Raw genomic sequence first — 12,526 nt, forward strand, 5'->3', positions numbered from 1 at the left:
ATAAAGAAATAACACCAAATGGTTTCTGTTGTTTTGGTAAATAATTCTGTGTATCTTGCGGAAACAGTCTGTGTATTACTTGTAATAGTTTTGCGTATAAAAAGTACAACTGCATGTCTTGAAAAAACAAAACTAACAAACATTAAGACACTCTAATTGTCCTCTTGATTTGAATTTGACCTAAAATGACAAAAAGTTGAACCTCCAGACATTGGATGCACCAGGTATCCATTACTAGCAATATTAGAAATAGCATCTTCAACTTGAGACTGCCCCATCGATTTTGTTTTAGATGCAGCTATATGAGCAAGCTGCTTTCGCGATTTTGTTTTAGATGCAGCTATATGAGCAAGCTGCTTTCGAGATTTTGTTTTAGATGCAGCTATATGAGCAAGCTGCTTTCGACCCCTTGCTTTAGATGCAGCTATATGAGCAAGCTGCTTTCGACCCCTTGCTTTCTTGTATTTCTTTTCAATCACACTAGTCACCCTCCTATTGCGTACCCCTTTCAATCGCCTGTTTGATGGATCCTTTATAACACCGCTCGACGATTCCACATCACAATCTTCACCTTCGAAGAAAATAGGGCCATACTCATGTTCAACTTTTCTCTTGGCATCTAACACTGCTTGCTCAAAAATTTTGCGTGCTTCGCTGTTTTCTTGGCAATAAACAACCAACTTCTGAAATTTCCTAGTGATCTCTAAAGTCCAAACAGAAGAGGGAACATTAAAGCACTGAGATGGGGGGATAATACCAGCATTCTCGTCTTCCAAAACTCTTTTAGTCCATCTCTTCAGAATATATTTATTTGGAACTTCAGACACACAATGCACGTTTAAAATGCGTAAACAGTGACAGCATAAGATCCCGGTTTCAGTGAACAGCTTGCAACTGCACCAAATATCTAACTCTCTAACGTTAAAAATCACTTCATGCCTAATAATATCAACCTCCGGCCTCCAGACGTGATACTTATACACACCACCTTCAAATTGAACACACTCTTGATAGCATGATGCCCCTTTCAAAAACTGCTCTTCGAACAAGTAATATATCTCAATCGTATAAATATCCCTAGCGTGTGAAAGAATCTTAATGTGATCCATAGCCATTGTAGGTACACCTTAGGAACACCGGACATCTTCCCCGTTCTCTCTACTCCTCCACTCCGAAACAACACCAACAAATGAGCTATAGAAATCACATAGCTCAGCAGTCTTGGATAACCTTCTAGAAATAGAGTGATTTGTGGTTTCACTCCTTTGTGAAGATAAAATACCACCAAAAAAATAATCTTTGTTAAATGCAGGGCACCATTTTTCTCTACATTGATACAGCTTTTCAATCCAAGAATTATTATGGCATTTGTATGTTGTGACCATCCTGGAATACCATAACATATATATTAACTACACCTATTCATATACTATAATGCATACACAGACTCTCATATACAAATACACAGGATCATTCAATTGAATACACAGAATATAAGGGGAGTATTATCAGATATGAAGGCATGGGAATGAAAGCATAGAATCAACAGAATAAACATACTCTAACACTACAATACTCAGAATATATCAAGAGAATACACATAATCTGGGTGAGAATTGCCAACTCTGTATACTAATGCAAGCAATTGGGAAAAATATAATACACAGAATACTATAACTAAATAAACATAAATACCATCACCAATACACAGAATTTTTAATGAAAGCATACCTTGTCCAATAAAGCTCAAACTCTGCCTCCGTATCTGTATGTTTCAACAGACAATTGAATATGTCTAGAAAATCTTTTTGATTTCTTAGTCCCTTGATGTGCTTCTTTGAATTCTCACCGATATGCCATATACATAGGCGATGTCTTGAGGTTGGAAAAACTTGGGAAATAGCAGCAGCCATGGCAGCGCATTGATCGGTCATTATACTTTGGGGACTTTTCCCATTCATTGATCTTAAAAATGACCTAAACAACCATACGAACGACTCAATCCTCTCGTTCAACAAAAAACCACATCCAAACATGACGTTCATACAGTGATGGTTCATACCAACGAATGGACCACAAANTGCCCCATCGATTTTGTTTTAGATGCAGCTATATGAGCAAGCTGCTTTCGACCCCTTGCTTTCTTGTATTTCTTTTCAATCACACTAGTCACCCTCCTATTGCGTACCCCTTTCAATCGCCTGTTTGATGGATCCTTTATAACACCGCTCGACGATTCCACATCACAATCTTCACCTTCGAAGAAAATAGGGCCATACTCATGTTCAACTTTTCTCTTGGCATCTAACACTGCTTGCTCAAAAATTTTGCGTGCTTCGCTGTTTTCTTGGCAATAAACAACCAACTTCTGAAATTTCCTAGTGATCTCTAAAGTCCAAACAGAAGAGGGAACATTAAAGCACTGAGATGGGGGGATAATACCAGCATTCTCGTCTTCCAAAACTCTTTTAGTCCATCTCTTCAGAATATATTTATTTGGAACTTCAGACACACAATGCACGTTTAAAATGCGTAAACAGTGACAGCATAAGATCCCGGTTTCAGTGAACAGCTTGCAACTGCACCAAATATCTAACTCTCTAACGTTAAAAATCACTTCATGCCTAATAATATCAACCTCCGGCCTCCAGACGTGATACTTATACACACCACCTTCAAATTGAACACACTCTTGATAGCATGATGCCCCTTTCAAAAACTGCTCTTCGAACAAGTAATATATCTCAATCGTATAAATATCCCTAGCGTGTGAAAGAATCTTAATGTGATCCATAGCCATTGTAGGTACACCTTAGGAACACCGGACATCTTCCCCGTTCTCTCTACTCCTCCACTCCGAAACAACACCAACAAATGAGCTATAGAAATCACATAGCTCAGCAGTCTTGGATAACCTTCTAGAAATAGAGTGATTTGTGGTTTCACTCCTTTGTGAAGATAAAATACCACCAAAAAAATAATCTTTGTTAAATGCAGGGCACCATTTTTCTCTACATTGATACAGCTTTTCAATCCAAGAATTATTATGGCATTTGTATGTTGTGACCATCCTGGAATACCATAACATATATATTAACTACACCTATTCATATACTATAATGCATACACAGACTCTCATATACAAATACACAGGATCATTCAATTGAATACACAGAATATAAGGGGAGTATTATCAGATATGAAGGCATGGGAATGAAAGCATAGAATCAACAGAATAAACATACTCTAACACTACAATACTCAGAATATATCAAGAGAATACACATAATCTGGGTGAGAATTGCCAACTCTGTATACTAATGCAAGCAATTGGGAAAAATATAATACACAGAATACTATAACTAAATAAACATAAATACCATCACCAATACACAGAATTTTTAATGAAAGCATACCTTGTCCAATAAAGCTCAAACTCTGCCTCCGTATCTGTATGTTTCAACAGACAATTGAATATGTCTAGAAAATCTTTTTGATTTCTTAGTCCCTTGATGTGCTTCTTTGAATTCTCACCGATATGCCATATACATAGGCGATGTCTTGAGGTTGGAAAAACTTGGGAAATAGCAGCAGCCATGGCAGCGCATTGATCGGTCATTATACTTTGGGGACTTTTCCCATTCATTGATCTTAAAAATGACCTAAACAACCATACGAACGACTCAATCCTCTCGTTCAACAAAAAACCACATCCAAACATGACGTTCATACAGTGATGGTTCATACCAACGAATGGACCACAAATCATATCATATTTGTTAGTACGATACGTCGTATCGTGAACTAACAAATCTCCAAACAATTCATAGTCTCGCATCATTTTCCCATCTCTCCAAAAAAAGCTGCACAACCTTGACTCATCATCCACTTCGAAATCAAAGAAAAAATTCTTTTCACTTGACTGCCTTTGTCTAAATATTTCAATTAATGTGTTTGAGTCGGTTCCATCCAAATTGTTCAATACATCAGTGCACAGCGAGTTATATGCATCCCTGCTTGTAAAACCAACGAGTGGTGACCCCCCTGATTGTGTTTTAAGAAACCGTAAATCATCAGCCACACAAACACCGCTCTTCTTCAAATCCTTTAGGTAGGAAAGATGATTTCTAGACACTGATCTATGTGACCGTAGAAGATAACTCTTGGTCGTTGGAACAAACTCATGATTATGAAGCTTCTGGTGCTTTGTCACAGTCCACATCCCATTCCCATCTAAATCAAATTGAACAGATGCACGACAACCTGTCCGTACATCAACTTTTAAATAACTTTCATTTCTTAAAACCCTTTTAAACCCAGACTTTGAACAATTAAACTCCTTCATCTTCAATTATTTTGTACCAGCACTATATCTTTGCTTACCCCTCCTCACACTAAAACCTAGCCTGAAAGCATAATCATTATAAACCTCATATGCTTCATCAATAGAACTCACTGACACCCCTAACAAGTCCTGATCAGCTGCAAAAACACAGTGTTTAAGTACCCCTACAGTCAATACACAGAATACATGCCTACAATACACATAGTGTATAACTAGAATACACAGAATATTGGAACACCAAAATACAAAACACACATCACCCTCTGTTTTACATACAACAACAATGAATACACAGAAACATTGCCTGAAATACTCACAGTTCATTANTTGTGAAGATAAAATACCACCAAAAAAATAATCTTTGTTAAATGCAGGGCACCATTTTTCTCTACATTGATACAGCTTTTCAATCCAAGAATTATTATGGCATTTGTATGTTGTGACCATCCTGGAATACCATAACATATATATTAACTACACCTATTCATATACTATAATGCATACACAGACTCTCATATACAAATACACAGGATCATTCAATTGAATACACAGAATATAAGGGGAGTATTATCAGATATGAAGGCATGGGAATGAAAGCATAGAATCAACAGAATAAACATACTCTAACACTACAATACTCAGAATATATCAAGAGAATACACATAATCTGGGTGAGAATTGCCAACTCTGTATACTAATGCAAGCAATTGGGAAAAATATAATACACAGAATACTATAACTAAATAAACATAAATACCATCACCAATACACAGAATTTTTAATGAAAGCATACCTTGTCCAATAAAGCTCAAACTCTGCCTCCGTATCTGTATGTTTCAACAGACAATTGAATATGTCTAGAAAATCTTTTTGATTTCTTAGTCCCTTGATGTGCTTCTTTGAATTCTCACCGATATGCCATATACATAGGCGATGTCTTGAGGTTGGAAAAACTTGGGAAATAGCAGCAGCCATGGCAGCGCATTGATCGGTCATTATACTTTGGGGACTTTTCCCATTCATTGATCTTAAAAATGACCTAAACAACCATACGAACGACTCAATCCTCTCGTTCAACAAAAAACCACATCCAAACATGACGTTCATACAGTGATGGTTCATACCAACGAATGGACCACAAATCATATCATATTTGTTAGTACGATACGTCGTATCGTGAACTAACAAATCTCCAAACAATTCATAGTCTCGCATCATTTTCCCATCTCTCCAAAAAAAGCTGCACAACCTTGACTCATCATCCACTTCGAAATCAAAGAAAAAATTCTTTTCACTTGACTGCCTTTGTCTAAATATTTCAATTAATGTGTTTGAGTCGGTTCCATCCAAATTGTTCAATACATCAGTGCACAGCGAGTTATATGCATCCCTGCTTGTAAAACCAACGAGTGGTGACCCCCCTGATTGTGTTTTAAGAAACCGTAAATCATCAGCCACACAAACACCGCTCTTCTTCAAATCCTTTAGGTAGGAAAGATGATTTCTAGACACTGATCTATGTGACCGTAGAAGATAACTCTTGGTCGTTGGAACAAACTCATGATTATGAAGCTTCTGGTGCTTTGTCACAGTCCACATCCCATTCCCATCTAAATCAAATTGAACAGATGCACGACAACCTGTCCGTACATCAACTTTTAAATAACTTTCATTTCTTAAAACCCTTTTAAACCCAGACTTTGAACAATTAAACTCCTTCATCTTCAATTATTTTGTACCAGCACTATATCTTTGCTTACCCCTCCTCACACTAAAACCTAGCCTGAAAGCATAATCATTATAAACCTCATATGCTTCATCAATAGAACTCACTGACACCCCTAACAAGTCCTGATCAGCTGCAAAAACACAGTGTTTAAGTACCCCTACAGTCAATACACAGAATACATGCCTACAATACACATAGTGTATAACTAGAATACACAGAATATTGGAACACCAAAATACAAAACACACATCACCCTCTGTTTTACATACAACAACAATGAATACACAGAAACATTGCCTGAAATACTCACAGTTCACAATGAATACACAGAAACATTGCCTGAAATACTCACAGTTCATTAAAGGAATACACATAATATCCATGAAATACTCACAGTTCATTAAAGGAATACACATAATATCCACACAAATACACAAGTTCATTAAAGGAATACACATAATATCCACACAAATACACAAAACTCATAAAGGAATACACATAATATCCACACAAATACACAAAACTCATCTTCTACCCTTCCAATCGCATAGTTGTATCATAAAACAATCCTAAAACCAGTATTATATAACCAAAACACACGAATCAAAGCATACGAATTCAATGATTTTCATAAACACAAATGAAATCACAAAATCAAACATAAAAAACCTGGATTACGATCGCCTGAAATAGCCAATCCAACCGGATCATCGAGTTCTTCAGTCGCAACCACCTCCTACTGCGAATTGACGCCTTGCATATCCTAATGCCTGAGAATCCAAGAGCTACGACTGTATATTTGTTATTCGTGAGTTCACAAATCGGAGAAGAAGATCGCCATAACCGCCACAACACAAACAATTCAAATTCACTGTTTCTTTATATATATATATATATATATATATATATATATATATATATTAGGAAGTTAACGGAGGAAACGGACGTGATTCCCAAAATAACGTCCACTTACTGCCTACTGGACAATACGACGACGTTTTAATTCCTGGCGCACAATGCTACGTCCACCACGATGCATGGTATAATTTGCGACTGAACATAACCTAAAAATACAATTAAGGCACTTAATCCCAAAAAAAAAAGTACAATTAGGCCACTGAACACTCCAAATGTATGCAATTTCACCTGTTAGCAGGTGACCATCTATTTCTTTTGGTTATAATTAAATTAATTTATATTTAATAATTATTTAGTAATTAATTTATATTTAATAATTATTTAGTAATTAAAAAAAAACGCGGCCACCCCCTCCTTCGTCGACCTGTCTTTGTTTCCGATGGGAGACAAAGACAGGGCAGGTCCTTCGACGACTTTATTTTATTACTTTTTTATTAAAAAAATTATTAAAATAATTTTTAAATAAAAATTAATTTAATTATAACCGAAAGAAATGAATGGTGATCTGCTATCAGGTGAAATTGTCTATACTTAGAGTCTTCAGTGGCCTAATTACACTTTTTTTTCGTTCAGTAACCTAATTACACTTTCAGATTACGTTCAATGGGTAATTTGAACCTTATTCTTATAATTTTCTTCTTCTACAGCTATAGAGAAGTCTGTTTCGTATAAATAATTGCAATCCAAATTAATTATGTTGACATAACATACATAAACAGAATTTCAAAATTATATTATTGCACTTTGCATTGAATTTTGGAGAACAAAAAAAACAAAACAAAAGCTCACGTATGTACACCACGTAGACAGGAGCAGCAACTTGTAAATAGCAGGAACTACAAGTTACTGGATAGGTTCATATGAGGTTATAAAACACTTGGTAACCCTTTCTTACAATGCATGGATTTATGCTGAATACGGTACGCGCAAACCCATCCTCCGAGCTAACCAAGGCCTTTCGGGATCTGGATCTATGAAGCCATGCAGCAGAAATTCCTCAGCCTCTTCTTCCAACAGCTCTCTTCCCCATGTTGCCCGCTTTGCAGGGCAACTACCAGGCCCAAAACACCTGCAAGCGGTTCATAGCATCCAATTCAAATATTCAGGTGATGCAATTAAACAAGTAAACAATTAGGTCCAGTATATGATAATTTAGGACAAGTTTTGCCACTACAGAACCAACACAACACAACTGGTATTATTCCTTTTATCAAGGGAAACAACAAAGAAACTGCAATTTGACTTCAAAATAAAACTTATTTCAGGTAAGATTTTGTAACATTTTATCTTACTAACATTTGTAATTATGTATCCACATGTCTGTGTGTATTGTGTTGTATGCACGTACATATTGAGTCTTAGTACAAACAATAAACCATCTACATTCAACGAATTTGAAAACGCTTACCTATACTCGTAAAAGCAAGCAGTCCTCTCATTTTCAGTCTTGCCCCAATTATGCCAACCAACTTCTTTAATGCAAGAATCCATATAGGTGTGTGCAAAAACCACCCGCCCAAAAGGTCCCCATGGCCGCCCAAGATGCGTGTAAAATGTCCCTCCATTACCAGTGATCACGCATCTGCATAAATGTCATGGAGTACAATAGAGGACATCTCATTAAAAAAGAAAAACAACACAGTCTCAGAACTGAGGAAAATCATAGAAAAGAGAACCTGTAATAACATAACTATTCAGATGAGTAGGCATCTCTATAAACTTATTTTGCTGCCATTTTCTAGTCAAATGCTAAACATATATATTCATAGAGGGAGGTTTCTTAAACTTAACCACCCACCCAAGTTCTTTTGCAACTATTGTCTCAATGTTATCAAGTCCCTCTTTGTTTCTCTTCTCTTTCCTCGTAAATTGTCTTTTCATTGGTTTGTCTAAATTCTAACTGTGCAATTTGATAATTATGGCCCTGTTTGGTAAATGGGTATTAGCTGATAGCGGTTAGCTGATTGGGTTAGAGTGTATAACTAGTTGACAACATAAACTGATTGTAGAAAGGTTTTTGGTAAATTAGTTGTTAGTTGATAGTTGTTTGGCATAATTTCCTTTCTCAAAAAGCTAATTGAAAAAGTTGTTTTGAGCAACTTTTTGAATTTTAGCATTTTAGAGTTATAAAAAAATTGATTAACCAAACATTTATATTGATTTTTTAACCAAGTCAAACAACTAATAGTGGTCAAATAAGTCAAAATTGGCTGATAAGTTAATTATTTTACCAAACAGGGCCAATATTTTAAAGAGGGTAATCAAAACCAATTACACCTTCATATAGATGCATTTGCTATGCATTGAAATAAGAATCAATTTCACGTATGCTAACAGTAAAACAAAAAACAAAAACAAAAACAAAAACAAAACAAAACAAAAACAAAAACAAAACTATGCTTAAACAAAGAACACAGGGTTTCATATATAGAGATGATATTATGGTGAACAAACTAAATTATTGTAAATATATTTTCAACATATGGAAGAGAGTGTGGCACAAAACAAGCAACATTTGCCAAAAGCTTGGTAGGCATTTAATGTGTTAGCATGTTACAAAAATATCCTCTTTTTATATGTCATACCCCTGCTCACAGGCCTTATGCAGCACCAATGCCGTGTGGTCACAGAAGTTCTAACAAAATGAAGGAACATGACTACTACAGAATTTCAATCTTTTTTTAGTTTCAAGAAAGTAAAAGATATTATGACTTGTTGAGCATTTGAACCACAAGTAAACAAAAATAAAATAAAATAATAATAATTATTATTTTTTACAAGGTAGTATCCGCTCTATGCTTTCTCAAACAATTTCAGCCCAAAGAATCAAATTGAATACCAATTAATGACAAACCTTAAGAATACATAGCCAGTTGTCTCCTGAGAAGATTTTCTACTCTGTGCAGTAATGAAACCAGCTGATTTGCAATGGATATGACAGTGCTCCAATAATGCAGTGCTATTACCAAAAATAAAGTCCACACTGCCTTCAATGTAGCAATCTTTCAGATATTGCTTCCCATAATGTAAATACAAAGTGTCCTGTGGAGGTTTAGCCAGAAAGGAAACTTAAATACTATATTCACACATAACATAAAACCTGAATTTCAACCAATGAAAATGTTTCTTCTGTAACAGGTATGGAATTCCCTCGAGATCTGAACTAACAACAGCATTACAGTAAATATACCTGCCACCCAAGAAATCTGGAATTATAAAAAGCACATCGATCAGCTGTCACTCTAATTGCCACTGCCTGTCCTGATCCCTGTTCAAATTGTTTTGGAGCGCACTAATTATACCCACAGCATATATTCTTTGGTTAAGAAAAAAAAGTATGCATTAGGTGGAAACTGTAAAAGCACCATCTTGAAAGATTCTTGCCATGGGAGAGAAATGTTACCTCAGGAGCAGAGTTCTCAAAAGTGACATTCTCAGCAATAAAATCTTCTCCTTCGACTATTATGCTTCCACACCCAAATGTTCCAGTTCCAATTATCCTCGAAGGCTAAATACATTTAATTTCACAAAAACTTAGCATATGGATACTTCACAGACGCACACAAACACAGAGATGAGAAGTGGACCTGGTGGTGATCGATGTTGGTGGCGGTGTTATTCCAGGTGAGTACAGTGGCTTCGGGGCTGAGACCGGCTAGGGTTATGAGGTTTTTGGTCTTGGGGATGTAAATCGGCTGGCTGTAGATGCCGGGAGCCACACGAATGACAGTGCGACGCGTGTTGCCGAAGGGCACGACATCTATAGCCTCCTGCACCGTCAGGAAATCTCCGCTCCCGTCCTGCGCCACCGTCATTACCATCGCCGACATTTCTGCTTCTTCAATTTAGAAATCAGTTGGGCAGGTGGTGCTAAACTGGTACGCTTACAAGGGTGTGTTTCGTTCTAAACTCATGAACCAAACACATTTGAGTTAGCTTAGCTATCCAAGTCCCGCAATTCTTTTTTTTTTTTTCTTTCTTTCTTTTTTTTTTTCAATTCTCTCACTCTTAAAAATTAAAAGAGTATGTTTTGCATTAAAAGAAAAAAAACTTATTAATTAAATATGATCATTGAGTGTGCTAGAGCATGGCCGGTCTTGGCCATGTCTGGCCAGGGTAGATATGATCTATTATTTTTGGTAAAAATTTGTGTGAAACTGTTTTATCATGAGACGTGTCGGGTCAGGTCGAGTCAAGATGTAAATGTAACACTTATACGCACAAATGTCATACTTATATGCTCAAATGTAATACTAATCATGAATAAAAAAATTGTTACTTAAAAGGGTAAATGTAATATTTATAAGGGAAAATACAATACCTTTACATTTCGATTTAAAAGTATTACATTTTTCCTCAAAAGTATTATATTTTTCCTTATAAGTAAGGAAAACTTGTCAACATTACTTATTATTGAAAATGTAATACTTTTTCTCTTATAAGTAATAAAAATTGTATTCCTGATTAGTACGGAGTATTATATTTGAGCATATAAGTATGACATTTGCACATACAAGTGTGACATTTGCATGGTGCTTCGACCCGACCCGACCCGTATCAGAAATAAGGACCCGTGAGACGGTCTCACACAAGTGTGACCCATTATTTTTTATACTTTGATACTTTTTTTTTTGAATTCATAGATTGGTCTTAATTGTAATTGATAATAAAATTGTAAACGAAATTGACATCAAATTTTTGGTGAATAATTTTCTATTTAAATATGAATGAAAAATGATACTTTTAAATTAATTTTTGAATTGTATTCTTTCTTTGTTAAATTTTTATGCATTATATTTGGACAACAAATTTTAATTACATTTTTATTTTTGTTATAGAATACAATAACTTGAAGTACAAATGGATTTGAAATCAATTACCTCTATTACATAGATTTTATAGACCTTTTAGCCGTTGTTATGCCATGGACCTGGGTCCACCTTGCAAGTCCAAAACGGCGTTGTTTTGTTTTAAAACGACACCATCTGAATTTAAAAAATAAAATAAAATAAAATACTTCTTTCCTTACCATTTGTCTTCAGAATTCGTTTATCTATATTTATAATTTTTGAACTCTATATTCACAATTTTAGACCTCTATATTCATAATTGTAGAACTGAATATTCATAATTTTATTCCATTGTTCAAAAGTATGGAATGATAATTATAATGTGTTTTATAATTATTAAAAAATTTGAATCCAATAATTGTAAGATTGCAAAAGTAAATAAACAAACATTGATAATAAGTAGTAAATCTTATAATATAATACAAAAATTTCGAACCAAACGCTACCTAAATGTAACAAAAAAAAATCACTTAAAAATAAAATGTGAAATGAACTAATAGCTATATAGGATTAAAATTGAAAATAATTCTACCCAGTCAAATTGATAACACCGAACCGTTGGGTTTATTAGTAAAGCTTTCCCTATTTGAGCCATCCATTATTAGAGCATCCCCTTATCTTTGAAAGTTTATGCAGGATAGAAAAAAAAAAAAAAAAAAAAAAAAAAAAAAAAAAAAAAAAAAA

General features: G+C 35.1%; 2 protein-coding genes across 2 annotated transcripts; both read right to left on the reverse strand.

Annotated features, from left to right (window-relative positions):
* Nucleotides 1-1,576: 1,576 nt before the first annotated feature.
* LOC116024582 lies at nt 1,577-5,944 on the reverse strand. The gene is made up of 6 exons (XM_031265542.1): nt 5,300-5,944; nt 5,139-5,172; nt 3,417-4,263; nt 2,189-2,579; nt 1,732-1,765; nt 1,577-1,632 (listed from the first exon to the last, which is right to left on the reverse strand). Exons 1-6 carry the CDS (start codon nt 5,942-5,944, stop codon nt 1,577-1,579), a joined length of 2,007 nt encoding a protein of 668 aa, XP_031121402.1.
* A 1,736-nt stretch (nt 5,945-7,680) lies between these two features.
* Nucleotides 7,681-10,917, reverse strand: LOC116018919 (pectinesterase 31-like). The gene is made up of 6 exons (XM_031258965.1): nt 10,580-10,917; nt 10,396-10,500; nt 10,183-10,260; nt 9,847-10,034; nt 8,401-8,574; nt 7,681-8,061 (listed from the first exon to the last, which is right to left on the reverse strand). The coding sequence occupies exons 1-6, from the start codon at nt 10,820-10,822 to the stop codon at nt 7,899-7,901; spliced, it is 951 nt and encodes a 316-aa protein (XP_031114825.1). The 5' UTR covers nt 10,823-10,917; the 3' UTR covers nt 7,681-7,898.
* Between the last annotated feature and the right edge of the window lie 1,609 nt (nt 10,918-12,526).

Source organism: Ipomoea triloba, chromosome 1, assembly GCF_003576645.1.
Source record: "Ipomoea triloba cultivar NCNSP0323 chromosome 1, ASM357664v1".
Classification (NCBI taxonomy): Eukaryota; Viridiplantae; Streptophyta; class Magnoliopsida; order Solanales; family Convolvulaceae; genus Ipomoea; species Ipomoea triloba.